Genomic DNA, 16,464 nt, shown 5'->3' on the forward strand with positions numbered 1-16,464 from the left:
TCGTTGTTCTCGTGGAAACACCTTCAGCGCAAACCCTCACAACTTCATCCCCGAATAAAGGAAACGGGTCGGGGAGCGGTGACACCCCCCCCCCCCCCCCCTCTCAGCTGCCGCTGAAGCCCCCCAAGACAAGGGGAGGTGCGGGGCGGGGCGGGAAGGTCAGTCCAGGCCCCACGGGCAGCCTGCAGGCATCGTGCACCCCTGAAAGAGAGGAGACAGCGAAAACCCTTGGACCCCACCTGCTGCGGGGAAGGGTGGCTCCTGCCCCTGGCAGGAGGAAAGGGGTAAACGCTCAGCTCGCCCTTGGAAAGGCTCGGGGACATCTGATACTCTGAAGGCAAAACTAACAGGCTCGAGAACTGTATCAAACATAACCGCAGCTGGTATCATACCTACACAGTGACGGTATTTGGTACTTTTCCCCCTTCATCGTTCATTCCCTGCTTGAATTGAATGTTGCTTCTTTCAGCATTATGACCCTGCAAGCAGAAAACTGACATTAAGCTAACACCTCCCAACAGCTCTAGAAAGCAGGTATTTGTTGGATAAAAAGTAGAAATATGAGCTCATGAAGGTTTTTTTTTTTTTCTAAGATACTCTGAAAACCAGGATTTGACATAGCAGATAACCTCACCAGTCCTTCAAATCCTGCAGGAACTAGTTTCTGCTCAGAGAAAACATAAGATTTCTCCAACAAACTCTGTAATTTGTGCACTACTGGAGAGCTGATAGGTTGAGAGTGGACATGGGATCAGGCCTCTTCAGTCATCAGGAACAAATCCTTCATTAAGATCCAACAGACACAGCTATTGTCTCTTCTAGTGGATATTTACAGCTCTGCAACCTAATTAATTTGAATTCTAAGCTCTCTTATCAGTTCAGCAGTAAGTTTTAAAGCTTGCTTACAGAAAGTCATTCTACCATAGACTAATTCAACTTCTAGTCCCGCCAGTGGCAGTAAGATTTGGTTCAATAGGTAAGCAGTGCACAGCTGCCATCAGAGCTAAACCAAACAAGGTTTTGTTTAAACTAAACAAGCACTCCCACCTTAACATGTAAAAAACCATCAATAACCCCACCCAGGACTGGTATTGACATAAGCCACATCACCATAAAAGAAAATAGCAAGGAACTAATGGAATGGTGCAACTGAGTTGTACATTTCTCATACCATACATTTATCACACATTACATTGTGATTCTGTTTTGGTTTTTTTGCCTTTTTTTAAACTTCAGGTTTATGTGAAATATGCTCATAGCTGTACTAACATAAAGCTACCCAAAGCAGCGTCAAATTTAGGGTTTACACAACTTACTAGCATGCTTTTAAGTGATTCATCCAAAGCATGGAGGAAGCAACTCAAAACCAACCTCCCCTGCTCCAGAAAAAAGGCGGTTGTTATTGCATGTATTTACTTGGCATAGAAAAACATTTGCTGCTACTAACAAAATGCTGTTAACTGAGCCTGTGTGAGCATCTGGGAAAGTAAGCAGAGTGCAAACCCAGTGGGAAGGTCTGCAGCAAGGAAGATTACCCCTCAGTGGAGAAAGATCCGTTTAGGAAACATTTGAACAAACTGGACCTTTGAGCAAACAAGTTCATGAGACCCCATGGGATATACCCGTGAGCACTGAGGGAGCTGGCAAATGTTACTGTGAAGCAGATCTCAATTATCTTTGAAAGGTCACAGCAATCAGGTGAGGTTCCTGATGACAGGAAGCATGTAGAAACCATTTCTCCCTTCGAGGAGGAAGATTAGAGTAACTACAAGGCTGGCCAGTCTCACTTGAGCTTTTTCTCCCTCCTTCCTGTCACCCTGCCATTCCTAAACAGAAAAAACAGACTTGCACAGTCATACCTCATTTTTTTTATAAATGCAATAGTGGTACAAGAAAATGTTAAAGCTGTGGCTCCTGCAGAACATTTCTCCAGACCATCTCCCTCAGACTACCACTGCTAACAGGCCAGCAGCCTGTCTCCTTGGGGCAGCATCTCCAGGACCACAAGCACTAAAATTTCTGGAATTTTTATCTGCAGTTTCTAACCAGTCACAAAGGCAGCTGTCTGGCATCTCCTAATGAATTTCCAATACAATCAACAACGGCAGAAGGAACTTCAGACAGCCTATCCCCTCACCCCCAAAAGAGCAGACACAATTTATTTGCACAAGGATGCTTTGTAACACAGAAGGAATAACAACGAGACTACCAGCTCTTTAAGTAGTTTTATAAAAGTATTTGACTTACTGAGATACTGTTACAGTTACCTGAGTATTTGAAATTACAATGCAAGGAAATTTCAACAATGAATTTCAGTACAGTATTTTACAATCCAGTGCTGCTGATCCCAGTTTATATACGAGTTCACTAGAACACATGTACAGAAACAGTGACTCTTGAAGAAAATTAAAAAGACACCAGAAAAAGGGGGCTGGAGATACCAATATAACAGAAGATGTTGAGATTACAGATCCAGTGCAGCATCTAATAAAAATGCAAGCAAAAAAATTAAACAGGCTTTTTTTGGTTTGTTTTACTTTTCTCAGAATAATGAAAAAAGCGCTTTTTTAAAAACACAAGCAACTGGATTAAAAAACCTCCACTTCCATACTGGATCAGATCAAGACATGACGCATTTATTATGCATTCCATTAGTATATTAACGTTTCCTGAGCTACCCAGAACAATAAGGCTTTGTTAATTCTTAGCTCAGCAGCTCAGCATTTAATTTTCTTGTGTCATTCTCATAAGGCAAAATTCTAAATTAAAAGTTATTTTAATACTTGAAAATTAGGATCAACTGACAGTTGCATACCAATATACATTTGTGACATACTATGAATTTATGCAGCTCAGGTTGCTAAATCAGTTGAAGTAGTGGGAGACAAACTCATTAATCTCTGCTAAAAGTCTTACTTGTAAGTCCAATTCATAATGACCTATTATCTGGGATACCAGATGCTGTGGGCTCATCCACATGTTGTTTTCACCAGATCCCCACAAAAAACAGAAAAGTGCACCAGTGGCTTATGTTAATTCCTTTTTATTTCTACACAACATGCTGTAAAAAATTAACAGATTTGTTAGCATTCACAATGCTGACAAAGTAAAATGCCTAAGTCATCTTAACCTTTGACTTCAGAAACACTGCCAATTTAACACAGTAAAAATTTTTTATATTTTTGGCCAAATCCAATATTTCATAGATTTCCCCCCCCCCCCCCCCCCCCCCCAATAAATTCTTTATTTGTAGTATTTTAAAATCATATCTGGTGCTTGGGATATCCAGCCCCCTTTCCCCCATCCTGATACAGCAGAAAAGACATATAAACATGCCATTTAAATTAAAGAACAAAAAATTGAATAAGTGGAATCCCGGACTGCAAAAATATATACAAGCATTTACCTTTTTCCTGAACTAAACATTTCAACCATAAAAATATTAAACAGCCATACCCTATAGAACTAGGGCTAAGGCTATTTCAATTATAACTATTCTTCATTTTAAAAATATAGGGCTGAAAGCCTTTTGGGTGATATTTATACATTAACAATATTTCTAGGTTCCCTACATGAATCATGAAGCATTACGCAGAACACAAACTATTTTTCATAGCTTAATCTTGCATTATCTTGCTTAATTTAATCTCTCTTGTAAATATGTTAGATAACTACATTTCATCATAAGAATTAATATAAACAGAAAATATTTATAAGGCTTTTTTTTCTCCTCATGAGCTGTGTACTACAATATATCCATAAAATGTTTCGAAGTTGGCAGATTTTCCTCCTAGTAAACCCATGAAGTCAGGTTAGTTCTCGCCATCAATGAAACTGTAGAAGAGGGTCATTTCTGTATCATCAGAAACTCTTTTCCATGTCTTTCTTAGAATATGCATCACAAAAAAAGCTATTCACTCTACAGTCTAAATATTCTGCCTTCCAATAAGCACGTATCACTTTGTATGACCTGAAAAACACTTGAACTCTGATAAAAACTGTACTGTTTTGGTTGTTCTTAGGCCTGAATCAGTTTTCCCCTCTTATAGTTTAGACAGAAAGGGCAGCAGGAAAGAAATATTCTTTTCAAGACTGGAAGTTCAGTTGTAGTTTCCCACCGTCCTCTTTCATCTCGGATACCTAGAAGCCTCTTAAGAACAGCTCCCATCCCAAGGCTCTGAGCTACAGTTACGCTTTGCTATGTGCTACATGCTATTTCAGGGGTCACGTCTCTTACTATGGCTAACAGCTCATCTCACTGAAGTTTGCTTTCCTCCCTTCAGGCAGGGAAAGAGCTGACCATACCCAAAAAGTGCATTCAGTCTAAAGGAGCAGTAAAATGCAAAATGTTACTGTAAACCAGAAGAGAGTTGAATATTAACAGATTCTAAAAGGAAGTAAAAGATGTTATTAATCCAATAGGAACTCACTACAAAAGTTACTAGCTATAAGCAGCTTAGGGTGAATATGCTTAGAAACCTCCCCAAAAAACCTTTCATTTCAGACTTTATAGAACTGTTTACTGATGCTCCATCTTTTCAAAAACCTGTAATCCATATCTGAACTTTCTAATCCTCTTAGCCTTAGCCACTATTGCAAATCAGTTCATCAGCAAAAATGGTTAAGTATTACCATTTTCTGAATCCAGTCGTTTTGCACCTCTTCCTGAAAACCCAATAAATTCTTCAGAGCAAACTGACTGCAACATGTAAGAATAACACTGAGAATAATGTCCATTAACACTTTTGACAAGAAACATCAGTCTGCAAACAGGAATTTAAAAGGAATCAGTGCAATCCCAGGTGGTCTTGTCTTTTGCAAAACAAGTGAAGTACCACAGTGTTAATATTGATTTAAAAGTTAAATGTGTTACACAGAAAAAGATCAGAATTCTTCTGAGGGCACACAGAAATGTTCCAACAACTTTGGGCAGGTGTCTGTTTTGCTGAAATTAGCAGGATTGGGAAAAACCAAAGAAAAGCTATGCCCTGGATTTGTGCCACAGTTTGACATCCCCTTAACAGCAGCTTGAGTCCAGCTGGCATGTGAGCAGACTCCAGGCAGGGAAAAAACAGTCTGGCCACACTCGAGTTAGAAAAAAAGGCTTAAGCAATGAATTTGCTCATGGTACGCAGAGGATGGTTAGGAGCTGGCTCTAATAACACTGCTGTAAAGAGGCTTAAGATGATGCTGCAGCATTGCAGCTACCAATGAACTTCCCAGTGCATCAGTAGCAAAAAATGCTACTAAAAAGGAAAGACAAAACTATTATTAAAAATCTGTCAGTCTTTAAGGAAACATTCTAATTAATGAATGGTAAAACAAAGCAGAGCCCAAAGCTGTATTAAACCTCTACTTAGGTCGTAATTCATTTGTAGCCATATCTGATCGCTCATTTGATTTCTGAAAGTGCTCAGTAGAAATCCAGAGTTAATGTGGATAACACCTCAGGATAACATCCATTTACTTACACATTAGTATTGTTAAATAAATCCAAGTCAAGTCTACTTTACAATGAAGTGTGCAACAAGCAGAAGAAGTGAAGAACATATATCATATTGAGTTCACATTCTTCAAGGTGCAAATTTTAGCTATTCTTGTCCAAATCCTTCTGTTTCTTCAATTGCAAACAACAGCTTTTCCTTCAACTGCTCATAATTCTTATAGGGTGGAAGGTCTAAACGATTGAAACTGAAAATAAAGAAAAAATTAAGTACTGAAAAATAATTAAGCCATCATTAAAAAAATCTGTTCTGAATATGGGTAACTAAGCTTTTTACTGTGTAGATGGATACCTGGATTCATATCCTGTGAAAAGCTGACTACCAACATAAATCTGAATATTTCTGAGAGCAAAATTCAAGTGCCTGAACGGTCATAGTTTTCTAGAAATGTAGTGCACTCAGTAGGAAGTTTCACTAACCTTTTGTAGTTGGTTAATGAGAGACATCATTCACATTTGAAATTTTTAATTTTTGTCTTTTTACTGACCACTAATACACCCAAGGAACTGAGTAGAAACCACCTTTTCTCTAGGGAAGAGGGAGTGTGAATGTGGCTCCTTCACTATCAAAATGGAGTGTAGTGATAACAAAAGATCAGTCCCAACCTCTTTAGACGGTACAGTTTATTACTTTAAACTTTCAGTAATACACAAATCCATGGAATTTACAGTGGAATCCTCTCTATGCCACAAGACTTTTTCAGAAGTTCAGGTATTATTCAACAAAGTTTACCACTACAACTTGGTGTTTGCTTTCACAGTCTCAACCTTAAATTTAAGCATATCACCCATTTACTAAAATCTCCAAGTAGATTGCTGTTAACAAAAACCAGAACAGTAGTAATATTCTGATTTGTTACATACTCACCAGGTATGACTTCTGGGTAACCAGTTTTCCTTTCCAACTTTTTCAATACAAAATTTTTGGGGTCCATTGCTCCCTGTAACAAATTCAAATAAAGAAGGTCTAGCTACCTTTATCTCAGTAGGTAATACATTACAACTGAAGTGTGAAAGGCCCAAACACAAGACAAGATTGAGATTACTCACACAGGAAAAAGACATCTGATTTTCACTACATCTAGATCAAAGTATGCACGTGATGCAATGCATAAATTTGATTTTGAAACAATACAACAGGTGTAATCATTCCCTCCATCTCTTTTTCCATCATAGCTCAAGTATATGCAGGACTTAAAAACCAGCATTAAATACTATAAAGCAATAAAACTAATTTAAAATGTCTATAAATATATAACTTGGTTCTTTTAAAAAAAATTATCTAATGCTTTAGAGGGATTATTAATGCATACCCATGAGGTCAGCAAATCCTCCCACTGGTAATCTGCATGTTCCAGTAACAAACTGCAAGAGCCTCATTCTCTTCTCGTTATCTATTTCTTTCACAAACTGAAAAATAGTAATTGAAATGAACATTTAGGTATAGATTTGATATTCAGATTTTCACATCCTCATCCACAGATTAACAAATTACATGATTTACGAATAGCTGGATTAGCAGTTACAATTTGTATTTACACACTACAGATCTGTTCAATCATTCTGACTATTGTTTACTAAGTTGCAGCTGTGCTCTCTAATTTCTGTTGGTCTGAGACTAAAACAAAATCTACAAACCTGCCAGAACCATACTATCTGCCTGCTGGTCCTGGTATAGTGCCGGTAGATGGTATGTCTCTGCCAGTCATTCAAATCAATTTCTTGCATTCCACACAGAAGCACCTTTAGGGAAGAAAAAGGGCAATAAACATGAATACAAGTTAATGACTTGCCTTCTATAACTTTCCACATAGTAAAATAGAATATCAACTGCACCCATACTCAGAAGCATCTGCAATGGCAGTATATTGTTTTTAATTTTAAACTTCATCCAAAACTTCTACAACAAAGAATGATGACTGCTCATGAAGTTTATTTGGAGAGGCCACAAAACAGAAAGCACCTCTGTCATGAAAAATAGAGTAATTGCTTGCCTTTAGGCATTCAAGCCAGGAACGGTTTATCATTGCCCAGCCATACGATTTTTTGCTAGGAACAGGATGTTTTGTTTTTATCTTTTTAAACTGAACACGTTTCAGAAAGTGTAATCTTGAGAGATCAAAAACATCTAGAGTCCGGTCCAGACTATATGCAATCATCTGTTGCATATCTGGTTTTACCTCCCCTTCTGTCAAGTTCCTCATTCTTTGAACATAGGCAAATCAAATTGCTGAGGATTACAAAGGCAATTTGATAAGAAATTTCTACTGGCGGAATTATAGCCTTTAGAAACAGTGAAGCAGACTGCAGAGAGGCAGGGTGAAAAGAAACACACTAATAAATAGTAGACTATTATTAATAGTATATTATTAATATTATTAATATTATTAATAATAGACTCCATCAAGTCTCCTTCATATGCTTTATAAAAGAGAGTTGCCAGCCTTAGTGAGTTCTGCTCTTCAGACACACTGACTGGAGTTTAAGTATTTTATGTGTAACAACCTGGATCTAGTAATAGCCAAGCAGTCCTTTACCTCCAGTTCCTTAGCATCAAAATACTGCAAATACTGCTGTGGCAGAATTTCATTGAAGCCTTCAAAGAAAGCCTGTGTCTGCTCCTCAACACCTCGGGAAAGTCTCCATTCTGCTACTAGCCTGTAAAAGAAGATAGAGAGAGATCATTTAAATGGGCCTGTGCTAACCCAAGTCCACATCTTTGTTAGCCTATTTTGAGATGAACTGTAAGCTAAGTTAAAAAAAATTATGGAAAGTCTGGAAAGTTCTGGGGATAGAGTGTTGCATAATTTTATTAGTAACCTTTACACTGTGCAAACAATTTTGGCTTTTTACGTTAAAACCCTATGTTTCAAACCAGTCTGCTACGGAAAGTATTTTAGACGCAAAGAGGAGGCAGCATCTATTCACTGATTGTATTAATGAGAGCACAGCAGTCCCTAGGTATTTGAACAAAGAAAAAAATGCAGAGCTATATTCATCTAATTCTCCCCAGAAATCTCAGTCATTATCCATGAAAAGGTAAAAACTAGGTCAAGTTGTACTGGTGAAGATAAGTAGGACTGCTAGCTTACCAAGAAACGACTATGTCCATTTGGAAAGTTCCATATTTGTTTCTGTTAATCATGAAACTTTGCTCTGTGGCAGAAACTCCACTCTCCATTAATAAAAGGGTGAAAAGCAGGCAGGAGACCCGAAGAACCTGAACCCAGGGAGAAGCAGATATTATGCTGAATTCAAGCCTAACCTGTCAGGAGAATTGGAGTCTAAAGGAGAGATGGCTATTTCCTGATTTCAATCCTAGAAACTTTGGGGACTTAAAGCAGGACTCAGAGTAAGACAAAAGAGTATGTGTGAAACTGCAATCTGAGCTCTCCCTGGGTTCCTTGAAACTACAAGAGAATGGTTTTCTGCAGATCCTCCCTATTTTCAACCCTAGTATTAATACCTTGCAGAACTGCAGAATGCAAGTATGTTTCTTGCACAAATACCACTTTTTCTGTGAATCACTGAAATGTTTTTAGATACGCGATGAAAACAAAATCCATTCCCTTCTTCCTCACCCCTCCCCATGAAAGAAGCCTTCACAGAACGCATCGTAAAAGAGGAAAATTCTACTGTGATTCAGTTTATTTTGTGCCTGAAATGTGTGATTTTTTTTTTTGCAAGCACATCCTCCAAGCTTATATGTTGAAGTTCACACCTTAAAGCAGACCTTAAATAGTGCTGCACATTGAGAAGAAAGGAATATTTCAAGACAAAGCAGGTGACTTTTCACATTTTTATTCTTTAATCGCTCTTAGGCTCTTCCCTCTTAACCTACTGCTTTAAAGCATTCTGGTACTGCAAATATAATCCTTCATTTATGACAGTACAACTTATGACATCACAACCACTGTCCTGTTACAAATACCAAGACCTAATTATACTATAAGGCCAGTTCAGATAAAACTAGTAGCGATCGAGTATCTTTAAAAAGTAAGAATCATCACAAAAGTATCAAAAAATGTTCTTATGTTTAAAAAAACCCCAAACATAAATGGCTGGGCAGAGTATCAGCAGGCTATGAAGCAATGTAATTCCAGTGATAAACACATGCAATGATTTCACAAAATACCTGACATTCACATTTGTTGTCATGATGTTCTGCTACACATAAGTATCTCTAGGAAAAAAGTGTATGTTTTACTATAATTCTTGGGAAAAATGGATTTTAAAAACTTATTTCCATCAATATTCTTCTTTCAAATACGATATCCAAACAATTGCCACTTGTTGAGTAATTGCTGATGTCGACAGACAGAATTTCAGCAACACTTCAGATTACACAGTCTGATAATCTTTTCTTGTTAAAATTCGAGAACAAAAATGATGGAGATATTAGTATTTTTACATCTTCATTTATTCTCACCTAATATATTCTTCTTTGTTTTCTTCTGTGACCAGAATGTTGCTACCATTTGGCTTCAAATCATGGCTTTTGATTTCACCTAGAATTTCTTTATCAACTGAGAAAAACATTTCCAAGCCACATTCTTCAATATCATTCTCTCTGTAAGGAAAAAAATACACTTTTAAATAACTGTGTCAAGACCTTGTACTCAGTAGAGGAGAACCTTAAGAAAAAAGGTTCGGAGCTAAATAATCAAGATAAGGATATAGTCCTTACACAATAATTACAGTTTTGCAAGAAGTACTGACTCATTTTACCAACGTGTATACATGAATTGAACTCCTGATCAAAAGTTTTTGATCAATAACACCTTTACATTTACCAATCACAAGGCTGACAAACTACCTGCTGACTACAATCTGTGGAATGTCTATGAAATACAGAAACTTTTCAAATAATGACATTTTTGCATTTCATTGCATGATTGCTTCTTCTAACAGGTAATGTAACTGTCACTTTGTCAGAGAATCACAGATAACAAGCAACTTAAGACTCTGCACGCTTAATGAATTATCTTCAGCTCCAGTGTATTTACGGGACTATCCTGTAAGCATATACTGAAATGTCCCAAGCTCCTAAGTTAACAAAGTACAAATACTCCTGCTGAAGAGGAATTATCTTAGAAATTTCAAAATAGGAAGAATCTGTAGCCAACAAACATTGTTCAAATAAACTGTTGTGTTTACAGGCATTAATAGACAGGAGAACAAGTACAACGCTGTAATTTATATGTTGATATGTGCTTTTGGAAAGTGAAGAATCACCTGCATATGCATAAAGTTTTGGTGACCATCTTCCTCCCAAATAAAGTGCAAAATCAAGACATTTGTTCTGAACCATCACACAGTAACGTCACTCTTGAAAACATCACTGTGGCTTATCCAGCACGGTGATGCAACAGTGCTTCTGAACTTGATCTTTCCAAAATACATACTATTACATGAAATCTTAGATGAGGAGGGAAGGCTTCAGATGGGTGGACAATGAAATAAAATCACCCCTTCCTTTTAAAATTAAAGATACCTGCTCTAGTTCAGTTTGAGCAGAGGTTTGACTAGACGACCTCTAGAGGTCCCCTTCCAAGCTCAATGATTCTGTGAAATTTTCAGAATTGTGGGAATGAGAAAAATGGCCACCTGATGGAGGAAGTCCCAAGAAATTAAAAACTACTGAAAGCTTCCTGGAAAGTTATAAAATGTGCTTCTTTGTGTGAGGAATAAAATTACATCTGCCCTGACAGACGTGACTTTTTCTCCCCCTACAAATTTGCAGTCATCTCCACAAGAGTATAACTTCATCAGCTTCACCTTCATCAGATAAGCAGGCTCAACTATACTGAACTTGAAGTGTGGGTCTCAGTTTTAGAGGTCAATATGCATCCCTTGAGGTCTGAAGATTTTTCTCCAGAGTTTTCATATTCTTAAGTGTTTTTTCAAAGGGGCAAAGCCTTTCATGGACTCCAACCTAGAAGATTTCTTTATTACTACAGAAATTGCTACTGATATTTGGGTCATATTTGCTCTAGAGACAGTCTCCAGAAAGTTCTTGTTATAGCCTGAAGCTTCCCCATTGCTTTCTTCTGTGGTTAAAAAAAGGAAAAAAACAAAAGGGAAAAAAAAAAGAGAAAACCCAAACACTGAGTGCAGATTAATAAAAGGATATGTAGCCTGCACATCTTAAGTCATTTGAAACCCTCATATACAGAGTGAGATGTAGAACGTTCCTCTTTGACAGTAAGTTCTGAGTTTTCTAGTTGCTTGCTACAGATGCAGGCTTCTCCTGTCTTTGACAACATCTTTCATTAGGGACTGCTGATACCCAAGAATTCAGTCTAGGAAGTTTCACACCAACAATCCACTGGGTGGTATCTGGCAACACTGTATATTTCAAATTAAAATGAGGGGAAAAAGTAGTCTGTGATGCCTGTGACAAGTTCCCATTTATTGCCATAGACAAGCAGCCTAATGTTGACATCCAAAAGCCTCTGTACTCTCTTCTATACCGTTATAAACTACATATGCACCAAAAGAACCATACATAGAACTAATGTAACACCCTTGAGCAGCACTGAAAGACCTTGCAATTACTACTGGGTGTTATAAAGAACACCCATTGCTTTCAAATGTGAAAAGTGTCCAGCTCACGTGCACTACACACACAAATGCAAAGATACAGCTACATCTACAGATAATGTCTTAAAGTAACACCCTTTAAATCTAGACTTTCCACAAAATATTAATGGATCGATATTGTTCATGAGGTAAATGTTGTTATATGTGCAACTTGCTACAATTTAGTCAGCAGATCTTTCACCAGTAATAGCTTTCCCCTCAATTTAATGCAGATTTCTTCACTATACTATTTTTCAGTATCATATTGGCTTGGTCTCTAAAACTCAGTAAGTCACAAAATGACAAAGTGCCCTCTTAAAAAAAAAATATACATACATTTTCTGACTAAAAAATAAATGACACAATTCCTTAATTACAGAAATCAGCACTTACAGCTTTGAGACACTTTCTTCCTTTTCAGGTCTCAGTTTCATGGCATCTTTACTCAAATAACAACAGTTCTAAGTTTTCCTAATAGAATTCTAACTCACCACACCTTTTAGCAGCACATATATTGAGTACAGATGATACTACTCTTTGAAAAACAAATCAAAATTCCTATCTGAATTTCTAAACATCTCATAAAGCTGCCTTCCCCCCACCTTGTTATTCAAGATAATGCTTCCAAGATTCACCACTACAGGAGATGACAATCTTGTCTTTTACCTTTATTTCTGCATTTTAAAAACCAATCTATTCCCACACCTTTTATGAATTTCTTAAAGTGTTTTCAAAACTAATCTGGTTTTGTGTGATTCTTAAATAAAATATTTTATCTCCCTAGTCATGTAAAAAAAGCCTGTTTTTTTCTGCTAAATTGTTTTTACTATAGCAAAAGCAAAAAAAAATTGCCTTTATCTTTCCCTTCTAATTTTTGTGTGGTCTTTTTAACTCGCCTGTGTTCCTGAAACAAATGGTGCACATCAACCACGGACTACAGCATCCTGGAGTGCTGCTATTATGAAATAAGTATAGAAAAATAACTACAGAATTACAATGCTTTACATCTAAGGGATTTTTAAAATTATTTCTTAAAATATTTTAAACATATAATTCCAAAATAATTATGATATACAAACTCCAGATCCTTTTGATTTGCTCCTTTCTGGAAAGGAATCTGCAAAGGAGTGGAAAAGGAGGACTCAAAAAATGACTGTGTAACAGACAGATGACTGACAATGCATATATGGAAGGCTATATGTAAAAGTGGTCTTGAATGATTCAACTTCGAGCAAAAAAACAAGGACACGTAGAAAAAAACTTATTTAAAGCATTAAATCATTGATATTAACCTTTAAGTCAAATTTCAGGTATGACCAATAGAAGAATTTTGCAGGAGTAAATAAACTACATTTGTTAACTCCACATTATTGTAGCAATAAACTTTTTATGTTTTCTAACTAAACCAGATACTAGAGAGAGAAACATTAAATGCATTTTTGATTATTTTTTTTAATCTGTTATCTGAAAATTTTCACTGGAACTCAACCATTTTATATATAAGTGTTCAAGACTGCCACATCTGTGTAATTAATTATACAGACGTGGCTAGATTAATAAAAATCAATAGCAAAAATCAAATGAAAGATGCTGTGCAGAATACTCAATGAATGACTTTTGCATTATCAAATTATTATTTGTGTATCTGAAGTAAAAATTCCAATACTGCTCTGCAACTGATATATTATACTTTCCAGTGGGGTTTTTAGTAATACATTCACACCTACTTCCTAGCATAAGTGAAAATTAAAAACATTGTACTGCTATTTCAAGAACAAAATCAAGTCAAACTCACTTTACCCAGATGAGAGAGTTGTAAAACTCTGGGTCAACAGATTCTAAATCCTTGAGTCCTACTGGCTTGTTTAGGATACGTTTATAGAACGGCAGAGAGAAACCAGTGTCAATGAATTTCCCATGGAACAAAGCCTGAAGAATACGAAAACAGACAAAATAACGCAAAGGACGATTGAATACTTACTATGACAACATTCTGTACTCTCTACCAATGAAATTTGACAGCCAAAGAATTAAAGCAACCTAGAATATCATGACTGCTAATAAAATGAATTAACTTAAACCAACAGTAGCTATATCCAAACATCTGATAATAGTTTCAACTCAAAAATGAACTGTTTAATTATCATCTGATGGTAAAATATTTATTTATAGGAAAATTACATGAAAGAACCTCTGTCTACTTTTGAACTTACCATGGCAATGAATCTCCCAATAAATCGGAAATATTTCAGATGGTCTGGATTAATATAAGAGGCTGGGTTTATCTGTAAGCAGTAGTTATCTTTCCCTGCATATTCAAACAGGCAATACATTGGGTTCAAAACTTCATGTGACAATAGAAAGAACCATTCCCTGAAATCACACAAACAATAAAAACACATTTCAAAATAAATTAAATTAGATATTACTTTAGCTAACTTGCGTTGACTTAGGAACTTGTTGACACGCAGGTAGTCAGTCCGACTTCTTTACCAGAAAGTATGATTGACCAAACTGAAACCAATTTGAAACTAACATAAATTACAAATTAATATACAAAGTTACACAGATATACATTTGTCAGTGGTTTGTATAAAAATCACCCTTATCTAAATGAGCAGGTTAAAAGTCTACCGCTGATTTAAACTTCAGGGTTTTAGGGAATGTTAATATATGTAATTCTTGGTTATGTTCCAGTAAAGACTTTTGACTTGAAAGTAGATTTCTATTCACCTTTTTCAACAAAACTACTTTGATAGTAATGGCTGTGACAAAGTCTTACTTTAGTTCAGTAAAAGGTGTATCTCCAATCACTGAGACAATTAAAGTAATTCCTAATATGAACTGGAAATTATTTTATACAGTTTTAAGACATACATATATTTTAAGGAACTGTCTTCCTCAGATACTCCAAGGAAAGATAGATAAGGAATAAACTTCACTAATATTCTGAAAGCACTGCATTTTAAGTTATCTATTTTGGGGAAGTCTTCACACCAACAACTTGCAGAAAAAGGTATTCACCATTTCAGTTTAGTTTACCTTGCCACACCTCCATAATCTAAGCCTTCTTCACCCGGGAAAATAACCCATAAACGTCTCCGTAGATCCTGAGGGCTGAAGCTCATTATCTTAGTAAAAGAAAAACAATCAATTCTTTTTAAGAAAACAGCTATGAACACTGGCTAGACTTATTACTATTTGCTATCTAGCAATAAGGCATTTAATAATTCAGACCATAAAAAGAACTGTGAGTACGTGAAGTACTTGCTTATGGAATGTTCATGGAATCAGAAGTGTTAGTACAAACCTACTTCCATAGTTTAAAAAGTAAAAGATGTAGAAGCAGAGAAAAATAACAATTCTGAAATTACAGACTCAGGATACTTAGGCCAGCAGCCTGTCTATAAGTATAAACCAGAAATCCAGACAATAAATAATAGGCCCAAAGTGAGTAAATTTGGTATTTGTTAAATAGCATACTGAGTAACTCGGTTACAAGTTATGAAGAGTCATGGTCAAGGACTCAAAGAAATAAATTAGAAATGAAACAGTAATACACATATATATTTTTTCATTTTACAGCTTCATCTCCTAAAGAGAATAATCAAAATCTAGCTGGTTGGTTTGTTTGTTTTTTAAAAGTTAGGAAGAATCATAGATGCTAAGGAACTTTACTAATGCTGGTTTTAATACAATGACCAAATTTATAATTACGCTGGTCAATTATCAAAGGTTTACATAAAGAAATTTCACATAACACTTGTGTGTGTCCAAGCACTTTAAGTTTTTGTTTGCAGGGAGAGGCAGAGAATTTGGGTCAAGATTTGCATTTTAAAAATCTCTCCTAGATGTCTGTAGTAATCATCACAAAAAATGTTATAACCCCAGAGATATCTGCAAAAGATGAATGACTAACGAGTATTAAAAATTAACTTGGGTCTTTGCAATTAGACCATCTATACTACTGATAAGGAACCCTATTTTCCCAAGGAAACCTAGGTTTGCTGATTTTTACATAATTACATAATCTATCTCTTGATTCTTTCTAGTACAGTGTAATTTCATTACCTTTATGGTTATACTGTAAAAGGACCAAGTACAATTTTGGAAATAATGCTGGAGTTAACTTTCAGTAATGGGATTTTTGTCTCCTTCTAACCCCTTTTATTTCAAGACATCACTGTTCCAACAGAAAAGACAACTGCACTATTTGTTGCTTCTAAGCCAGTTGACAGTAATTTGAACAAGAAAGCATTAATCCTGATTTAAGAATATATTTGACTCAAAACATAATATTCTATTTCTTCCAATTTCCTGGCATGACACATCTGTGATAATTCCAACAAGAAATGAAACCTGAAGACATATAGGAAGAC

General features: G+C 36.1%; 1 protein-coding gene across 2 annotated transcripts in view; it reads right to left on the bottom strand.

Moving 5' to 3' along the window:
• Positions 1–3,258: 3,258 nt before the first annotated feature.
• Positions 3,259–16,464, bottom strand: part of ITCH (itchy E3 ubiquitin protein ligase) — a 63,333-nt gene continuing 50,127 nt past the window's right edge. For both annotated transcript variants that reach the window (XM_074919987.1, XM_074919988.1), the window contains 9 exons: positions 15,128–15,216; positions 14,299–14,458; positions 13,881–14,014; positions 9,933–10,073; positions 8,041–8,161; positions 7,142–7,246; positions 6,817–6,913; positions 6,372–6,444; positions 3,259–5,691 (listed from right to left, as the gene is read on the bottom strand). In XM_074919987.1, coding sequence (XP_074776088.1) covers positions 5,592–5,691; positions 6,372–6,444; positions 6,817–6,913; positions 7,142–7,246; positions 8,041–8,161; positions 9,933–10,073; positions 13,881–14,014; positions 14,299–14,458; positions 15,128–15,216 — 1,020 coding nt within the window. In that variant the 3' untranslated portion in view covers positions 3,259–5,591. The remainder of the gene's footprint in view (positions 5,692–6,371; positions 6,445–6,816; positions 6,914–7,141; positions 7,247–8,040; positions 8,162–9,932; positions 10,074–13,880; positions 14,015–14,298; positions 14,459–15,127; positions 15,217–16,464) is intronic.

This window comes from Athene noctua, chromosome 16, assembly GCF_965140245.1.
Source record: "Athene noctua chromosome 16, bAthNoc1.hap1.1, whole genome shotgun sequence".
Classification (NCBI taxonomy): domain Eukaryota; kingdom Metazoa; phylum Chordata; class Aves; order Strigiformes; family Strigidae; genus Athene; species Athene noctua.